General features: G+C 34.3%; 1 protein-coding gene across 4 annotated transcripts in view; it reads left to right on the top strand.

Annotated features, from left to right (window-relative positions):
- Positions 1–20,977, top strand: part of LOC145268835 (uncharacterized) — a 1,065,816-nt gene that overhangs the window by 588,252 nt on the left and 456,587 nt on the right. For all 4 annotated transcript variants that reach the window (XM_080124499.1, XM_080124501.1, XM_080124498.1 and 1 more), the window contains 6 exons: positions 1,383–1,519; positions 6,008–6,217; positions 9,545–9,777; positions 13,029–13,186; positions 19,615–19,751; positions 20,694–20,903. In XM_080124499.1, the coding sequence (XP_079980625.1) occupies positions 1,383–1,519; positions 6,008–6,217; positions 9,545–9,777; positions 13,029–13,186; positions 19,615–19,751; positions 20,694–20,903 (1,085 nt within the window). The remainder of the gene's footprint in view (positions 1–1,382; positions 1,520–6,007; positions 6,218–9,544; positions 9,778–13,028; positions 13,187–19,614; positions 19,752–20,693; positions 20,904–20,977) is intronic.

The following is a 20,977-nucleotide window of genomic DNA, read 5'->3' as shown; positions in this document are numbered from 1 at the left end:
GATAAAATATGTAATCTATGAAATTGATTGAAATTTTAATTATTTCATTGCATTATTAAAATTGTATTTACTTATATTAGAGATAAATAAGAATGCTCAGGTTTGTAATTATGTGGAATTGAATTGTGTAATAATTTTTTTAAAAAATAGGTAAAAAGTTTTTAAACTGTTCGAAACCGCTGTTTCGATAGTCTGGATTTTGCTTTCCACTGTGATATAAAAGTGGAGAAGAAATATAAAAACAGAAAGAAATAAAGAAAGTATTTATGCTGGAGTCCCTCAGGGGTCCATTCCAGGCCCAACTCTCTTCCTGATCTACATCAATGATCTCCCAAAACACATACTTAAATCATTCGTTGATATCTATGCTGATGGCACGACCATCTATGGCAACACATCAAAGGCCATAAATGACAAAGTTCTCTCAGATTCTCTTTCCTCTGATCTTGAGCGCGTGGTACAGTGGGGGAGGAGGTGGCTGGTTACTTTTAGTGCATCTAAAACCAAGCTCCTATCTTTATTTCATCAACGTTCTGATCCCCATCTGGCATCAATTGAATTGGGTGGCTCTCGTCTAGGGGAAGCTCCATGTTTTGATAAGCTTCTGGGATTGACCTTTACTCCTGACCTGAAATGGAACGCATACATCAAATCAGTTGACAAGGTCGCTGGAAAAATGGTAGGATCCTTCTACTGTTCCAGAAGATATCTCACCCCTGATGCAATTCTCTATCTGTATAAAAGCCAAGTACGTCCAAGGATGGAGTACTGCTGCCACATCTGGGCAGGAGCTGCTAAAAACAGCCTATCCTGCCTTGACAGAGTACGAAATAGGCTTTGTGGCCTAGTGGGTGATGCCCTTTCTCTTCCCTGCAACCTCTCTCCCATAGGAGAGACGTTTTTATTTTATCGTTACTACCATGGCAGGTTCTCGTCTGAACTCCAACCTCTGGTCCCACCTTGCCAATCTTTCACAATAAACACCCACCTAGCTGAAACCACTGTCAAAAATTTTCCCCACTCCTTATCTGTGCCAAAATCAAAACGTAGATTCCATGAACAAAACTTCTTTTTTAGAAGTGCACGCCTGTGGAACTCTGTTCCGGTTGCCTGCTTCCCACCTGACTACAACCTGGATGTCTTCAAGTCCAATGTAAACAAATTCCTGATGAACTACCTTCATTAAGTAAGACACTGTATCAAATCTCCAACACTAACGTACTGTACACACAATAACCCTTATCCCCGAGTGGCTTCCGGACCTTGATAAGTGGTGACTACCTTGTAAAAAAAAAAAAAAAAACGTCATTGAATTAATACTTTTTTGTATTTGCCATACTTTGTTTATGAACCTCTAAATTTTTTTTTTTTTTTTTTTCAAGCTACGAACAAATTTGTTTTAAGTGAGTTTATGAACTCAATGGAGATCCTGAAATTGTTCAAAATGATTGAGAAAACTCCTGAATTTGTCAAAGTTCTTCTGGAAACTCTTGGACGTTGGAACCGAAATCAAGCAAAGGTAAATCATTCTACATATTCATAGAATTTTCTGTTCTTATTCATTTATTGGCGAAATTTATAAAATCGAAATTTTGAATTACAAGTCAAACCAATTTAACTGTCATGTCGCAGTAATGAAAATATCCAAAAAAAAATTCCAAAAACAATAAGATATAAATTAATTATTAAAAAAGTAGTTTTCTAAGAAATTTGCAGGTTTTGCTTACATAATATAAACTAAATAGCGTATTATAGCGGGATGGGGACGGGCAGTAATTAATTTTTGAACACTTTCAAAAACATTATGAAAATTAAAAAAACTGAGTTATTTCCCTTGTTGTAACAGAGTGATTGGGTGGGTGTAAGAAAATATTAGCAGCAGCAGCCGTTAAAGTAAGTATGCAAATTGACAAGTGTGCGCGAGCTTGCATCACAAGAGAAGCATAGAAAAATACAGCACAGGGTCAAGCAAAGGAAGCGATCGACGTTGTTTTTTTTTATTATTATTTGTGTGCGGCGAGAGAAAAAATGCACCACGTAGTGAGGAGCAGAAGGAAAAACGTGGCCAGGTTAGATGGCTGTGTGGCCCCATGGTAGCAGCAAGAGGCTTTTAAGCTTTTGTCGAAACGGCAAGGTTTTGTTAATCTCACGGCGGACAAAATGACCAGTAAAAAAAAAAAAAAAAAAAAAAAACAAGAAGCAGGCATTGTTTGGAAAGTAACGGTAATAAATGCCTTTAATGAACAGCTACAGCATGGACTGGAATACACTCTACTAAAGCCTGATTGTCACAACTGGTGAATTTTCAAAATGCAATCGCGACGTGACGACACTTTAGAAGAACGATATGCAATAAAATTCTGTTTACTTAATTGTCATGTTGCAAAATCCGCGGAGTTTCGAAGAAATACTTTCCTTCTCATCAGAGGGTAGGAATTAGCAAAATGAGGGATCGGAAAATGGAAATTCTTTAAACTTTCTTGAAGTTATACACTTGGATTTTACCGTCACTGGATTATTTATCTTCCACCAGACTATCCATTCATGTGTAATCACCTTTTTCTTCACCATATTCCCTCTGCTTCACTTTTTCTGTTATCAAGTAAGATCTTTGACTTACTTGTTGTTTCATCTAATACTTTTGCATGCAAAATCCGATCCCGCATTTTGCTAATTCCTACCCTCTGATGAGAAGGAAAGTATTTCTTTGAAACTCCACGGATTAAGGACTATCCACTTATCTAGTGTTTCCTTTTCAGATTAAATATGTTTTCAACTCATTTCAAAGTGTTTTTTAACATGTTTTATTAACTGTTTGCTCGTATTATAAGCTCTATCTCCTATTTGGTTTTATCGAGCTTTTACATCTGGCTGAGATAACTTTATAAATATCAATTCTTTAATATTTATCATATACTTTAATTTTACCATCTTGGATCATTTGGGTAAATTTAATTGTAATTTTTTATTTTATATATATGTGTATATATATATATATATATATATAAATTGACTTCCTTTACCTATAATCGAAACCGAAACCAAAACTTATGAATATATATATATATATATATATATATATATATATATATATATATATATATATAAATTGACTTCCTTCACCTATAATCGAAACCGAAACCAAAACTTATGAATATATATATATATATATATATATATATATATTATATATATATATATATAAATTGACTTCCTTCACCTATAATCGAAACCGAAACCAAAACTTATGAATATATATATATATATATATATATATATATATATATATATATATATATATATATTTAATTGGAATTCATTATTGAGATGAGTATTATTTGTTAATTTTATTTTATTGCGGACTTTTATCTTCAACTTCCTTAGTTATTGTTTCACGACGTTTCGGCCAACTATTCCTCTGGCCTTCATCAGGTGGTAACGACGACGGGATAGAAACTCCGAATCTCCTAACTGCATTCTCAGCAATTACTGCAATCCATATTTGTTGTCGTCTCACCACGTTTTGGCCAATTAAGCCTCTGGCCGGCTTTGGGTAGGATTAAAACCGCTATGTTCAGATAATTCTCACCTGGAACTGTAGAATCGAGATATGTTTTATATATTAATATTTTCGACATTTTTTTTTTTTTAAATTACATTTTCACCCCAAACAAGGCAAATTGCCACTTTGGTGTAGGGAGCTACTATGAGGGGAAACATCTACTGGGGTACTATGTAGGGATTTGGGCAGCAAGATGTCAGTTCACGTTACACTTGAACTTCTGCACGTCAGTACTGTTGAGGAAGCAGGGGCCTGGAATGGAATTCCAAAGTCTAGCGGTTCTGGGGAAAGAAACTACTGGAGTAGAAAGATCTTTTACATCTAGGGATCTCTACAGTGAGGGGGTGAGATTTAACAGTCTGTCGGATTTGTCGAAGGTGCTCACGTCGTGGGGGCACAAGTGCTTGCAGTTCGTCAGAGCATTCGCCACTAAAATACTTGTAGAACAGGCAGAAGGATGCAAAATTTCATCGATGGGACAGAGGCTGAAGCTTAGATGCCAGTTCAGGGCCTATCAGGTTTGCGACTCTCTTTTTAACCTTGTCTAGGAGCGAGAGACTAGCAGCAGATGCACCAGCCCAAATGTGACAGCAATACTCCATACATGGGCGGATGGTGGCCTTATAGAGGTACAGGATACTTTCGGGTGTTAGTAGTTGTCTAGCACGGTAGAGAGAGCCCAATATGTAATATAGTTTTTGCTTCAAATGACATATTTTAAAAATATCAATCTGCCATCTCTTTTTTGTAAGCACCAAAACGGATACCGAAAAATGGGTATTATTTTTCTTTTTTGTCTGCATACTCTATAGATAATTTGAGTAACGTTTACGTCTGCCTTCTTTTTCCAATTTCAAAATCAGACGTTATTAAGTATTCTTTTTAATTCTCTTATAAACTATTCAAATGTATTAATTTTCTACCTGCAAAGTGTATTAAGAACGTAAGCGGCTGATATTGCTAATTATAACAGCCTTTAATCTAACTTTATTAAGAACACTAGCGGGGGTACCCGGCGTTGCCCTAGTGTTTGTTTCCGGGACGGGGGGGGGGAGTTTTAAAAAATGTTATGGTAGGTAAGTAGGAAGGATCAAACCCGGAGTCATGAGTAAAAGTAGGAAAATAAAGTGTGAAAAAAAAAAACATCTGCAACGTTAACAGTTCGGCCACCAAGAAAAGTCCATTCCAGTTGTTTAGGAAGAAAAAAAAAACGACTACGGTAGGTCGGCGCGAACGTGAAAATATAATGTGAATTTCCAGCACGCTAACCACTACGCCACAGAGCACTGCAGTTTAGTTTAGTGATTTTAAATAACTTCACATGAAAGAACTACGAAGCCAAACCGGTGTTCTCTTCTCAACTGTTCCTTGTGAACGATCCCCAAACGGTGTTAAGTGGTGGCAGGGGGAGGAGGAATTTATTAGAGAGAAAATATTTTACCACTTCCATTGATCTTAACCGATTTTGGCCGTGACTTCTCAGCAGAAAAAGTATAGAAATCTAAGATTATCGAGGAATTTGAGAAATAATAAGCCTATAACACACCTCAGATATTGTTCTGCCGTTTGTGCATATTATATTTGCATGAAATATCTTGATTTTTAATCCTATTAAGGTCAAAATCAGAAGGGGAAAAAATGAGTTCATTTTATTTATATAGAGATAAGCGGGTACACTCTTGGTATGAACAAATAATTGCTTATTATTAGGGCTATGACAACAGAATATTCTTATCATTGTTTTGACTCTTCGGTATATATCCGACACAGACACAGTTAATCAACCAAGAACCACATTACTCTATATAAAAGCATATAAGATATCAACGGATACACACTCGAGAGTCAAAACAATGAAAAGAATATGCTGTTGTCCTTGCCCTACTTATTATACAAGTTTTTTAATTCGTGTATAAATTCCATTCAAATTATTTATTTTATTCGTTTTTTACTTGCAAACTTTAATAATAATATTATTTTTTTTACTTTTCTTACGAAACTATATTCAAATGTATTAATTGTATTTTATCAAGAACGTAAGCGGCTGAAGTTATGAGGGTGAATAGCGATAAATGACTATTATTTATTATTTCTGTTTTTTTTTTTTTTTTTTTTTTTTGCATGGAGACTTGATACATAATTTAAATATTGATTGTATTTTTCTCTCTTCTTTCTTTAATTTCACTACCAAAAGTTGTTAAGTGAAGCTAATATATTCAAATGTGTTAATTCTCTACTTGCTAATTTATTAATAACGTAAGCAGCTGTAGCTTTAATATTCTTTTTAATTCTCTTACAAAACAATATACAAATGTATTAATTATATTTTATCAAGAACGTAAGCGACTGAAACTATGAAGATGAATAGCGATAAATGATTTGTTATTTATTTTGCGTAATTTGATTATTGAATGCAACATGCTTTCTTTTTTGGTCTAATTTCAGTATCAAAAGTTGTTAGGTGAAGTCGAATGGAACAAGATCTGCGTGAATAGTTCCTTGTTTCAGGAAATCTTTGCAACAGATGTTTTGGGAAGTAAAGCAGGCGACTTTCAAACTCTCCTTTGTTCCAGTGCTTCATTAAAAGAATTCTTCACCAAAAATTGGATGTCTGCACTTTCAAGTATTGATGGACTTGCAACTTTTATTCAAAACGTAAGTTACCATTTTGGAAAATATTTCTTTCGGTCTTAGTCTTTCTTGTTTTAAAAAGACCTCGCCATTTTGTTTCTTTATAAATTTCTAATAAATTAATTACTTCAATTTGACGCGATGGGGATCTGGGAACATGAACCAGCACGGATAACATCTTGGGAAAAGTGACCGTGTTCTACGACAAAGACATACAGGCAGACAGATACATAAAAGACAAGGCCATCAAGCCAGATATAGTAATATGGAACAAGCCCGAAAGAACTGCGCTCATTATCGACGTCACAGTTCCAAACGACTTTGGCCTCAATAGAGCAGAACGAGAAAAATTAACAAAATATCAGGACCTAAAAAATGATCTAAAAACGACATGGTCTTCGAAAGAAATAAACATTATACCGGTTGTGACGGGAGCAACTGGTATAATGAAAAAGAACATTCAGAAATACTGAGAAGCAATCCCTGGAAAACCAAGCTGTAAGGAAATACAGATAGCAGCCATAAAGGGAACAGTGTCTATTCTTAAAAAAGCCCTCGGATATAAATTTAAATTATAACAGAATCAAGTGTTAGCCCCAGGAAGGAGCCCCTTGATCTCTTCAAACTAAGAAAAGTAAAAAAAAAATAAATAAATAAAATAAAATAAAAAACAAAAGTAAAATAAAAAAGTAAAAACAAAATAAGTAAAAAAAGAGTAAAAAAAGAGTAAAAAAAAGTAAAATAAAAATGTAAAAAAAAGTAAAATAAAAATGTAAAAAAAAGTCAAATAAAACAGTTAATAAAAAAGTAAAATAAAAAAAAAGTAAAAAAAGTTTTTAAAAAAAGGAAATAAAAAAAGTAAAATAAAAAATAATATAATTTCATAAATTATACATTCATTTTTTTTTTTTTTACAAAATGTTTTTTTCTTCTCGTTTTCTTTTTTTTTTTTTACTTTTCGGAATTTTCTTTTTTTTTCTTCCCCGAATTCTTATTTGTTTTAACAAAACGACAGTATTTAAATATCTAATAAAATCGAGTCCTTTTTAATACATTGACTTCTAATGTGACAAGATGAGGAACATGTTGGTGCAATGTTTTTCTTTTAATACAGCTGCTTCTGCATTATTCTTTCTTGTTTTATGTATTTATTTGCTTCCCCACGAAAGCAAAATGCGACACAAGGTCGTTTTTAATGTGGGGTTAAACCAGCTTCCCTAAAACAATGGTAAAAGGGGGAGGAACTCTAGCAGTATCCAAAAAAATAGTAATTGTCTCAGTTTGAAGGGGTTCTCTTACATTGACCAAGGACCAATTAACTTATGTGCAGCATCTGCAGAACAGATGGTATTTATTTGCTCCCCCACCGAGCAAATTAGGCACAAGGCCGATTTTTAATGTGAGGAGTGAAGGGAGGGGGAAGGGAAAAAGGGGACCAGCTCCCGAGAGGTGGGAAATGGGAGCTGGTTAATGGTCAGGCATGTGGGGTTGCCCCCACATCTGGTCTTTGCTAGTCATAGCTTGCAGCATCTGCCGGAACAGATACTACACTTTGATCCCGGCCCGAAGACCAAGAATGTCTATCCAACATACAAATATCTGTGCGTGATGTTGCCAAGCTAATCAAAAGCCTTGATTCCAGTAAAGCAACTGGCCTTGACGGTATTCCGATTATAGTACTGAAAAAGCCCCTCCTATACTTACAAAGCTGTTTAAGCGTTATCTTAAGGAGAATTGCTTTCCAACATCCTGAAAAACCTCATCAGTTTGTTCCATATTTAAAAATTCAGGTGATCGATCATCGTCCTCTCAGTACAGCCTAATAAGTCTCCTGTGCGTCATGAGTAAGTTGCTGGAATCTGTGTTAAATAGAGACGTAGTCAACTGCTTCAGCAAAAATAACCTCATTGACATGCTCTATGGTCTCCGTTTTGCTAGATCTACTGTAGATGTGCTAACAGTTATATCTCATAGGATTAGCGAATCTCTTGAAGACTTCCTTTCAAAGGCAATTGCTCTTGACATATAAAAGGTCTTTAATATGGTATGGCATAAAGGTCTACTCCACAAGATCTCCAGCTACGGTATAGCTGGAAATGTCTTTCTAATCATTAAATCAATCTTCTCTGATAGTTCCAGAAGAGTACTGCTTGATGGGCAGAAATCAGAAGCTCACAATATTAATGCTTGAGTCCTTCAACGATCCATCCTGTGTCCAACTCTCTTTCAAATCTGCATCAATGATCTCCCAAATCACATCCTAAGATCGTTACGATGCATTTATGTTGACGACACTACCATCTATGGCAGCACTTCAAAGGCCATAAAGGACTCTCTCTGATTCTCTCTCCTCTGATCTTGTGCACGTGGTGTAATGGGGAAAGAGGTGGCTGGTTAATTTTAATGCATCTAAAGCATTATCAGCGCTCATCCCCATCTGGCATCATTTGAAATGAATGGCTCTCGTCTTGGAGAAGCTCCATGTTTTGACAAGCTTCTAGGTCTGACTTTTACTCCTGATCTAAAATGGAACACATACATCAAATCCGTTGCCAATGTCACTGGAAAAATGGCGGGATCGTTCTATCCATCTAGTAGATATCTCACTGCTGATGTAATTCTCTACATGTATAAAAGCCAAGTACGTCCAATGATGGAGTATTGTTGTCAAATTTTGGCGGGAACTGATGAAGTAGCTTAACTTATCCTGCCTTGATGGTGTTTAATATAAACTTCGTAGCCTAGTGGAGCATAACATTTTCTCTTCTCTGCAACCTCTTTTCCACTGAAGAGACTATTCGTTATTTCTTAAAAGAATATTATTATAATTTTGACAAAAAAAAAAAAAGACAAGACTTTTGCATTCAAGAATTTTTTAATGATATTGATACGGACCATAATGTGGAGAAAATTACAATTTAAAGATTCTGATGAGGACAATAATGTTGATGAGGACAATAGTCTAAAGAGATATAATGTTATCGCTTATTCAGAATATGAAATACGATTACTCCTATTATTATCCTAGTATAAATATTTTGAGAGAGAAACTTTAGCGAAATAAATTACATTTATGCCAATAACACAGTGGAAGGTAAAAACAAAAAAGTAAACTAGTCCGAATCAAGTATCGATACATCAGGTGTTTTACATTGAAAACTCTGCTATGTATTTTCAGATTAAAAAGTTGTACAACGCGAATGTTCCACTGAAAACATAAATTCAAAGAAATCGGAGATTTACACATTTAATTCAAATTCTCTATTAAATAACAATCGTTTGAAGAGAAATCATGTTGATAAGGGCAATAGTCTAAAGAAAGATAATAATTTATATTTTATTCGTTTTCAGATTGAAAAATTGTACGACCCGAATTTTCCACTGCATTCATTGAAGTTAAATTTAACCAGCATTATCTTGGATGAAATCGAAATTCAGGACTTAATTTCCTCTCTGATTACGAATCCTCCTGTGTTTGAGACTGGAATTGGCAACAATTGGTTAAATGGGTCTTCATACAAGAACGATTTTGAACGGTTTTTAACGGCCTTAGAGCAGGATCAAATCGATTTTACAAATTCAAGGTAAGATAATAAAACTGTTTTCTTTTGTTTTGGATTTTATTAGAATGTCTGCCATTTATTAAAACTTTTCTAAATATATATCTAATATGAATGCAAAAAATATAGAAAACTATTCTTAACGATTTTACAATAGAATCCCATCTATTTCAGAAATGCAAGGTAAAACGACAAAACTGATTTCCTTCTTTTTTTACATAGGCATCACAACTTATCAAGGCCCAAAAGCCACTCGAGGATAAGGGTTAGAGAGTGTACAGTAGTCAATAGGACAATATAGTAATAGTTAGTAATGGAAATTCGATAAATTTCTCAACTCAAGTAGAACAACTCATCAAGAACTTGTTTACATTGGACTTGAAGACAATCATATTGTAGTCAGCTGGAAAGCAGGCAAATGGAAGAAAGTCCCGCAGACGTGCAGTTCTAAGAAAGAAGCTTTGTTCATGGAATCTACGTTTAAAGAGTGGTGAAATTATTGATAGTGGTTTCAGCTAGATGAGTGTTTCTCATGAAAGTTTGGCGAAGGGAACCATAGATTGGATCTCAGAAAAGCACTTGCCATGAAAATAATAAAGCGGAGGCAGACGTACAACATCTCTTCTGTGAGAAAGATGTTGCAAGGAAGAGAAAATGACATCCCCTACTAAGCTACGAAGTCAATTTTGAATTCTATCAAGGCAGAATAAGTCCTTTCTAGCAGCTCCTGTCCAGATGTGGCAACAGAACTCCATCCTTGGACGTACCTGGCTCTTATATAGATAGAGAATTGCATCAGCAGTGAGATATCTACCGGATCAATATAAGGATCCCACCATTCTTCCAGCGACCTTGGCAACGGATTTGATGTATGTGTTCCATTTCAGATCAGGAGTAAAAGTCAAGGCCAGAATCTTTTGGGATTTCATTAGAATATGTATAATTTATTAAACTTATCCTAAGTAGATACTTAATGTGAATGCAATGAAGATATTGAAGCATTATTAGCGACTTTACAATGGAATCAAATTAATTTCAGAAATGAAAGTGGTTTCTTTTAGGAGTTCATGAGATATCAGTTATTAAAATTTATTCCAAATAGATATCTACCATATATCTCGGCATATAAGACGACTGTCAGATAAGACAAGGTACAAAATTGGAGCAAATTTTGATAAATTTATCATATATCGATTGTATAAGACAACTGCTAAACCACAAAACCATGTTTGTTAAGCCTAGGCTAGAGATGGAAACAGCCGGTATCTTATGAAATATTGGCTTTTAAAAGATGATTTTTTAACTTTAACGGTCGCTTTATACACCAAAATATACGGTATATGTTAATACGCTCATACGTGTGTCACAATTTCCAGATTATAAATTATTCATTTATTTTTTAGTGGGAGGATGGAGGCGGTATCATGTTACAAATTAAATTATTAGGTTGGTGCAAAGATAATGTTGTTTGTTGACGTTCACCTTAACGTCAAAAAACGACATTGTTTTTGCACTAACTTGATATTACACTAACTTGATATTACACTAACTTGATGTCCGTAGTAATAAATGAGATCTCCTGATCACCAAACACGCAATCGCAAAAAAATAATAATAATAATATGGTTAAGTGGCAGTTTTAGTCATTTAGAACTACTTTAAAGCTTCGCCGCTCACTCATTTTTCGACCAAATTTCAAACAATTATTACAGTTTATAGATCACCTTCTCAGCTATATTGTGGAAAACATTTTTTCCTTTCAATTTTCGTTCAGTAAAACAAAAGTTATGATGAATTTACTGGTGTTAAAAGTTGTAAAAAAACGTAAGGAGGTGAGCGAAGTTTTTCTATGACTGGTTTCTATAGCAACCACGTCGTTTCAGCGACTACTGTTGCTACCAATTCACTGCTCTTGCGAAAAGAGAAGTAACAAGTAAAACAGAAAGCATGAAAGAATGAAAGACAGATACTTGGGGGGATTTTATTGAAAGCAGAAGAGTGCCATACATTGTTATTACATATGTGTATGTTATGAAATCACGACTCTATAATAATGTATATGAGATCTGGACAAATTAAAATATCATATTTAAACGTATTTTACGACCGGGTAAAGCCCCCCCCCCCCATCGCTAGTACCATTCTAGTTTATATTATTTGGATTCTTCGGACAACTGTTCTTATTTTGAATATTATCTTCAGAAGGTTTCGGTTGACGCAATCTCCGACCTTCTTCATGCGTACCTTGTCGAACTCGAGAATTTATAGCTTATAGTGTGTTAGTGGAATTGTCCGCAAGGACTCATGGGACGGATAAACTACTTAGTTAAATTTAGTTGTAATCTACACTCAGTGCGAACGATATTCAAAAATATGCTATGGCTAACGGGACGAGAATATGCTACCCTCTGGATTCAATAAAGTATTTCCGTTATAAATTCCGTCCAGACTCCTGAGTTCGACAGAAAGATTTCCGAGTTCATATGTGTGTCACGTTTGTACAGTGGTAACGTCACCAGCTTTGAATGCTACAGTTTTGCTTTTGGTTTCGATTTTGGCTGATGGCACCCAAATACTTTTTTTTTTTTTTACTTATGAAATCACAACGTCTCTATCAACTGCGCCATGTTGAATCTCTAAGGTCCCAGGTGAGAATTGTCTGAAGATAGCGGTTTCAATCCTACCCAAAGCTGGTCAGATGCTTACTTGATCAACATGTGGTGAGACAACAACAACTATGGAAGGCAGTAATTGCAGTGAATGCAGTCAGGAGATTCAGAATTTCTATCCCGTCGTGGTTACCACCTGATGAAGGCCAGAGGAATAGTTGGCCGAAACATCGTGAAACAACAGATAAAAAGATGAGGATAATAGTCCGCAATAAATAAAATTAATAAAAGAATACTCATCTCAATAATGAATTCCAATAAAAAAAAAAAAAGAAATAAGATATGTATGCATGTTATTGGGATTTTTAGGACTACTTGTTTAACGTATGTTTGTTATTGGAATTTATGAAATTACTTTTAAATGTATGTATAATATTGAAAATCATGAATCTATTTTTAAATGTAGGTATAATATTGAAAATCATGAAACTATTTTTAAATGTAGGTATAATATTAAAAATCATGAAACTATTTTTAAATGTAGGTATAATATCGAAAATCATGAAACTATTTTTAAATGTAGGTATAATATCGAAAATCATGAAACTACTTAACTCTTTCTCTCAAATAACTCTTTATTTATCCGTGTCTATTTTGTCTTTGCAGCATGACAGATTTGCTTAAAAGTATTGGAGCAACTTTTGATGAAACTCTAAACGGTTTACAATTTGGAAACAATTCTGCTCTGGCTGAAATAAAACGTAACATTCTCGAGCAAATGTATATGAATAGATTGTTAAAACTGCATTTACAGAAAATCAGAGGTGAGTAATCTTTTAATGTACGAATGCAACCAACACTGAACTTCATCTTCACAAATTAGCTAGATATCATTCTCTCGTTCTGTCAGCCGTGATTAGCTGAAAGTCCTGAGTAATTCGCCTGCTCTCAGAATTGAACTTTCACCCCCACCCCCTCCGCCTCGAAGAATGTAACGTAGAATTGAACTTTACCAAGTCCTTTATTCACTTCACAAAAGGTCCTTGCAGATTTCTATCCAGTCATGGCTGACAGAACGAGAGTATATTACCCCACTCCCCCACCGGAATTAAATAAAGTGATCCATTCGAAATTTTGTGCAGATTCCCGAGTTCTACAAGATACACCTGATGATGGTCGGGGTTACATTGGCCAACATTTTGTGAAAATGACACTCAAGATGAGAACAGTAGTCCAAAGAATCCAAGCTTAAGGAATAACCAAAACTCACAGGGAGCAAGCTCTGGACAATAGGTGGGATGAGGAACTGTTTTGATGCCCATCTTGATCAAATAGTCTAATCTTCCGCATCTTTATTTCATCACGAATAATTGTGTGTACAGTTCCCACACTGACATCAAACTGTGCACTTATTGTCTCTAGAAACACAACGGTCCTTATTCATGAAATTCTTTATTTGTCCAATCAACTCTGCTGTTCTGACATCCTTACTCCTCCCACACCTCTCATCATCCCTTACAGACTACCTGCCTTCCTTGAATCTCTTATGCCACTCAAAGGCTGATGTTTGATTAATGCCAGATGGTTCACAAGCAGTTCATACATTTCAGTGTCATTTATTAAAAGTTTACAACAAGATTTTATTGCATATCGGTCTTCTAAAGTATCCGCACGTCTAGATTGCATTTTTGAAATTCACCAACTGTGACAATTAAGCTTTGGTAGGGTGTATTCCAATTCCTGCTGCAGAACCTGGAAATCATAAAACTTGGTCAGTCATCTCATAAGATGTATGACAATAACATACTGAATTTTCAAAAGTCTACAACAATTTTTAATGTCTGTACAAAAAAAGGTCTGGAAACTTAATGAAGGCATCTCATATATTGAAGGCAGGAGGTTTAGCATAGAATGTAGGAACTGTTAACGTTTCTGAAATATTTAGATGAGGATTGGTTGGTTGGTTGCTTTTGTTTTACGGCATATCAACCTTTTTCAGGTTATTTAATGCCGAATCTAGTTATTTTGAGGAACGATTTTTAATGGAGTATATTTTTTTTTTAAGTCAGATTCTATTTAACCCATAGTTGGGACCCTAACAGATACTATCACTCTGGGTCAGAGTGGACCTGGGAGCAATGGCAATTAAAGGGTGGCTCCACACTCCCCTAGGCCCGCAAGGTGGGGCCTCACCATCGGATATAGTTTTAGGTCATATCCAGGACCAGATGAGGATTGGTTATTCATATTATTTGGATCCGTTAGACTACTGTTTTCATCTTGGGTCTCATTTTCACAACGTTTTGGTCGATGTAACCTCCGACCTTCTTCAAGTGTTGGGCCGCATGAAAGGCACAAGGTTAACACTCAGCATATCTCTGCTTGGATATTGACCTGAAAAGGAATAAAAATTTTATAAAAAAAAAACAAAAAGACAAACATAAGAAGAAATAAATAGATTAACTGCGTTATTCAGACGACTGTCCTCATTTTGAGTGTCATTTTCACAACGTTTCAGTTGATGTGACCTCCGACCTTCTTCATGTGTATCTTGTCGAACTTGGAAGCATTTCTGCCAAACTTGGGAATCTACATAGAATTTCAAAGGTAACTCTCTGCTTAATCCACAAGGGTAGCACATCTACGTTCTGACAGCCATAACTAAAAAAAAATTAACAATTGTATTTCATTTTAGTAAGAAACAACACCCACACATATATATATATATATATAGGTACTTCCAACGCACACCACAGATTTACTCCCCCCCCCATATGTAACACGATGTAACTAATTTAATTGCCGCCAAAGAATACAATGCCTAATACAACTTTCTATATCTCGATAACTACTTATTTCTGCAAAATTTCAATGAGATTTTCGTATTCAGCATAGTCGAAAACTTTTAAAAGTCTTCATTTAAAAGAAAATTGTGGAGGTGGAACTAATCTGAAAATTTACCGTATGGAAAGATAAATTTTGAAAAAATATTAAATAGCATTTTAGAGTGGAAGATCAGTTTCCTATATAAATTTAATGTAAAGTGGTCACCCACTTCCAGGCCACTAAGCGTTTAACGATGTCACTAGGTTTCAATAAATATACAAAAAAGATATTTTTTGACAAAAGGAGGTAAATAAATATACAAAGGAAATATTTTTCCTGACAAAAGGAGGGTTGGACCTGTAAATTCACCCTTGTCTGTTTGTCCGCACTTTTCTCAATAACTACACCTTGGAATTTTTGGTAATTTTGCGCAAACATTAAACATATCTGGGTAGCATGGTCTCGTTTCGGAAACCATGACCTAAGACTTGAAAGTCTTTGCTCAAATATTGTTTTAACCAAGTTTCGCTCAATGTAACCTCCGACCTTCTTTAGCATCGAATTTTGAACAAAACCCTTTATTTAATTCAGAGTCAGCATTGAATTTTATCAAGTACATTATCCACTTGCAGGCCTGTCGTAAACCACTTGGTGAAATTGACAGAAAGATTCCCGAGTTTGGGAGAAAGATTCCTGTGTTTGACAAGATATACCTAAAGAATTAAGGCTGGTGGTTACATGAACCGAAAAGTTGTGAATATTTGCACAGCATTTCAGCTGACGCAACCTCCGACCTTCTTTGGGTGTATCTTGTTGAATTCAGGCATCTGAACGAAACCTTTTATTTACTTCACGTGGGTAGCATGCTCTTGTTCCATCAGCCATGACTGGATAGAGGTCCTAAGTAATTCGCAGTTGTATTTTTTTCAGTCTGCCACACTGAGAATTGAACCTTTTAACCGCCAGGAGAATATCACTTTTACGATAGCTGAAGTTTGTGATCGTGCGTAATACAATGGAGTAAATATTTTTGTAAATCGTGTCAAAATTTTTAAACTGTTTGAAACTGCTTTTCGAGTGGTCTGGTAATTTAGATCTGTGTTCCACCTTGGTATTGCACAAGTACACAAAAATCAAGAAACAAAGAAGAAATATTCTAACCTAAATGTCGATTAGGATATAATACGTAATCAATGAAATTCATTGGGATTTTATTTTTAATTGTTAAATTATTAATTTTGTTTTAAACAGCAAATCAAGCAAGCCATATATTTATTTATAATCATTCATATTTTGATATGAACACTTAGTTTTTTTTCCTTTATTTTATTTTTTTATTCAATTTCAATTTTCACCCCAAATAAGGCACAGTGCCACTTTGAAGCAGGGGGCTACTATCAGGGACTTAATTAGCGGGGTCATTATGAAGGGAGATGAGTAGAAAGATGTTTATTAACATTACACTTGCACTTCTGCATATCAGTGCAGTTGGGAAAGCAGAATCCCGGAAGGGAGTTCCAAAGACCCACAGTTCTGGGGAAGAAACTATTGGAGTAAAAGGCTTTCTTGCACCTAGGGATCTCTACTGTAAAGGGATGAGACAGTAGCTTGTCGGGTTTGTCGGGGGTATTTACTTTGGGAAGGTACAAGTGTTTGCAGTTCGTCAGAGCAGTCACCATTAAAGTTTTTGTAGAACAGGCAGAGGGATGCAACATCTTGTCGATGGGACAGAGGCTGAAGCCTAGATGACAGTTCAGGACCTATCAGGTTGGCGATTCTCTTTTGAACCCTGTCCAGGAGCGAGAGACAAGCAGCAGATGCACCAGCCCAGATGTGGCAACAGTACTCCATACATGGGCGAATGGTGGCCTTATAGAGGTATAGGATACTGTCAGGCGTAAGTAGTTTTCTAGCATGGTAGAGGGAGCCAACCTTCCTTGCAGCAGTCTTGGCAATGCTCTCAATGTATCTATTCCAGTTCATATTCCCTGTAAACGTTAGGTCGAGGAGTTTAAAAGAAGTTCTTTCAGGCAATGTGTTCTTGGCCATTGCAATTGGTGGTAGAGCAACTAACAATTTTAGTTAGCTGACATAAGGTATATATGAATTAATTTTTGGAATATACAATAAAAACGCTTCAAATATGAGTTACTTTATGTGTTTTTTAATATTCGGTTAAAACAGTTTTAGTCCTAACTCATGAAAAATGCCATCCGAGAAGCTCAACTTTGTGATTGCGTGAAATTGAATTGAATAGTCCTTCTGAAAATCATGTTAAAGTTGATGAACATAAATCCAAGTCATGAATAAATACTAAGAAAGTAATATTTTGCTACATAGTTCAATACAAATAATAAAATTACATTGTAAGAGGCTATCTTTAATTTACAGTTCAATGCAAATAATAAAATCACAGCAAATATGAGTTTATTAATATTTCTATGAAAATTATTATTTTGGACAGAAAAACACAGCAAATTTTAATCCATTAACATTTCTATGCAAATAGTATCCATTGTATTTTAAATATAGAACTGACCCAAATGTGATAAATCAATAAGTGCTAATAAATACACAGAAAGTAATATTTTGCTACATAGTTCAATACAAATAATAAAATTACATTGTAAGAGACAATCTTTAATTTACTCCTTCGGTCCAGCATCTCTTGGCAAACAACAGTACTAACATCTATATAGTATTCTGCTCGTTCCTTCCTTAGTCCGTAGGTTACATTTTGAAAAAAGGCCAAATGCAGTTTTTGAAGGCCAAGTTAACAAGATTTGGCTTTAAAAAGGCCAATCTGGCAACTCCTATTCTTATTCAGATAGGCCTTTTTAAAGCCATATTTAGCAAATATGTCGCGTCTGAGAGATAACTAAGGAGTTGAATCTTTTGTTGATCAAGATCTGATCATGTTCTTCAAGTGACAATCAAATGTTAAGATCAGATGTGGTGGAAAAAAAAATTACATTCCGTTTCTTTTTGCAAAAAGATGGATACAAGCAGCAAGTGTGAGTGTACGAAGACGAGTCAAGTATGAGTACGTGTTCCCTGTCTGAGCATGAAAAGAAAACAAATGCAATTTTAATCTCAAGCTTGTAATAATCAAAACAATCACTGTCGCATTCCAAACGCGATGTCTACTCGCATGTCTTACTCTAAATCATGTCATAATTAATAGTGTGCTACATTCTAAGAGACTATATTTAATTTACTCCTTAAAACTTATTATTATTATTAGTAGTAGTAGGAGGAGGAGGAGTAGCAGTACGACCTGTGAAAATTCCACGTATGAGAAATATATTGAATCGAAAAATATGTTTTGGTAAAACTGATTTTTTTAAATTTTTTTTTTTTTTTTGCTGAATAGCACAAAAATTATTATTTTGGAGAGAAAAATAAAATAATAAAATCATTGTAAGAGACAATCTTTAATTTACTGCTTCAGTCCATCAGGCAATGCTCTTCTTTTTTGCCCTGGTTTTTTTTTGTTTTTTTTTTTCGAATATTTTTTTTTTTTTTTTTTTTTCGAATATTTTTTTTTTTTCGAATATTTTTTTTTTTTTTTTTTTCGAATATTTTTTTTTTTCGAATATTTTTTTTTTTTTTTTTTTTTCGAATATTTTTTTTTTTTTTTCGAATATTTTTTTTTTTTTTTTTTTCGAATATTTTTTTTTTTTTTTTTTTTCGAATATTTTTTTTTTTTTTTTTTTTTTAAATATTTTTTTTTATTTTTTCGAATATTTTTTTTTTTTTTTTTTTTCGAATATTTTTTTTTTTTTTCGAATATTTTTTTTTTTTTTTTTTCGAATATTTTTTTTTTTTTTTTACATAACGTTTTGGTGACTTCTTTCTTTGGTGAAGAACCTCTGCAAATCGAAATTCCTTTTTCTTTTAAATGAGTCTTTTTTTTATTTTATTCATATGAACCTTATTTTTACTGACTCTCTCACTCGCTCTCTCTATCTATCTTCCTCTCTCGTTCTCTCTCTCTCTCTCCCTCTCTTGCGCTCACTCACTCTTTCACTCTCTCCCGCTCTCTCTCTCTCTCTCTCTCTCTCTCTCTCTCTCTCTCTCTGGGCTTTCGATCCTCCTCGACCCTTCGGTGCGAATAGTATAAAAGATACTTACTAGACTCACTAGATTTATGTTGTAATGCTTACGAATTCCCATTAATCGCCTAAAGATCATTTTCTTTATAAAAATGAAAGAACTCGATCTATGTACATATGGAGTGGCAACAAAGTTGTTTTTTTTCTTTTTTTTTTTTGATAATTTTTTAAAATATTTGTCTAATTGTATTAATATTTGTCTAATTGTATTAATATTTGTCTAATTGTATGAATATTTGTCTAATTGTATTAATATTTGCCTAATATGGCCATATTTTCATGTGAACTTTATTTGTTTAATTTATTTCAAGCCACGAACAAATTTGTTTTGAGTGAATTCATAAACTCAATGGAGTTCCGTAAATTGTTCCAATTGATTGAGAAAAGTCCTGAATTTGTCAAAGTTCTTCTAGAAACTCTTGGACGTTGGAACCAAAATCAAGCAAAGGTAAGAGATTTTACTTATTTTGGATATTGTAGAATTGACCCTTTTAATTCTTTTATTACCATTCCCAAGGCAGCCTGCCACCTTGGTGTAAAGGGCCACTATGAATTGGGAGCCAGATTTATAGGACCATTTTAAACGTGGAATTGTTCTCTTCTCTCTATATATAAAATGAACTCATTTTTCCCCTCTGATATTGACCTTAATAGGATTAAAAATCAAGACATTTCATGCAAATGTAGTATACACAAACTGCAGCACAATATCTGAGGTGTTATAGGCCTATTACCTCTCCACTTCCTCGATAATCGTAGATTCCTATATTTTTTCTGCTGAGAATTCACGGCCAAAATCGGTTACAAGAAATAGAAGTGGTGAAATCTTTTCTCTCTAATAAATTCCTCCTTCCCCTGCCACCACTTAACACCGTTGCAGGATAGTTCACACGGAACAGTTATGAATTACACCGGTTTGAGTATTCTTTACTTCATAGTTGCTTAAAAAAATTGGAATTAACCAAATCGAAGGGTTACTTATGCCATTTATTTTTTTTTTTCGCTTTTCGCTGTGTTTTTTTTTTTTGTTTTTTTTTTGCTTTTGGTTTTCCGAACACGTTTTTCCATGATTTTTGCTTTTCGTTTTTCTGATTTCTTTTTTAAAGAAGTTTTACATTTGTTCGTTGTTTTTTTTTTTTTGGTTTTTTTTTTCTTGCCGATTTTTTTAAAGAAGTTTAACATCATTTTTTTATATATATATATTTAATCAGGGTTATTACTTCGCTTATTCTTTACCTTTCCCCCCCTACACACACACCTCCAAAGAACCGGACAATGCCCGGTACCCCCGTTAGTAAATAAATATAATCATGTTTGTATGTCTTCTGCTTGCATACTTTATACATAATTTAAATATCGATTGTATTTTTCTCTCTTTTTTCAATTTCAGTACCAAAAGTTGTTAGGTGAAGTCCAGTGGGAAAAGATCTGTGTGAATAGTTCCTTGTTTCAGGAAATCTTTGCAACAGATGTTTTGGGAAGTAAAGCAGGCGACTTTCAAACCCTCCTTTGTTCCAGTGCTTCATTAAAAGAATTCTTCACCAAAAATTGGATGAATGCACTTTCAAGTATTGATGGACTTGCAACTTTTATTCAAAACGTAAGTTACCATTTTGGAAAATATTTCTTTCGATCTTATTCTTTCTTTTTTTAAAAAGACCTCGCCATTTTGTT

The sequence above is a fragment of the Euprymna scolopes genome, chromosome 44, assembly GCF_053919585.1.
Source record: "Euprymna scolopes isolate OS-2025 chromosome 44, ASM5391958v1, whole genome shotgun sequence".
NCBI lineage: Eukaryota > Metazoa > Mollusca > Cephalopoda > Sepiida > Sepiolidae > Euprymna > Euprymna scolopes.
Note: the sequence above shows the minus strand (reverse complement) of the source record. Positions and strands in the feature narration are given on the sequence as shown.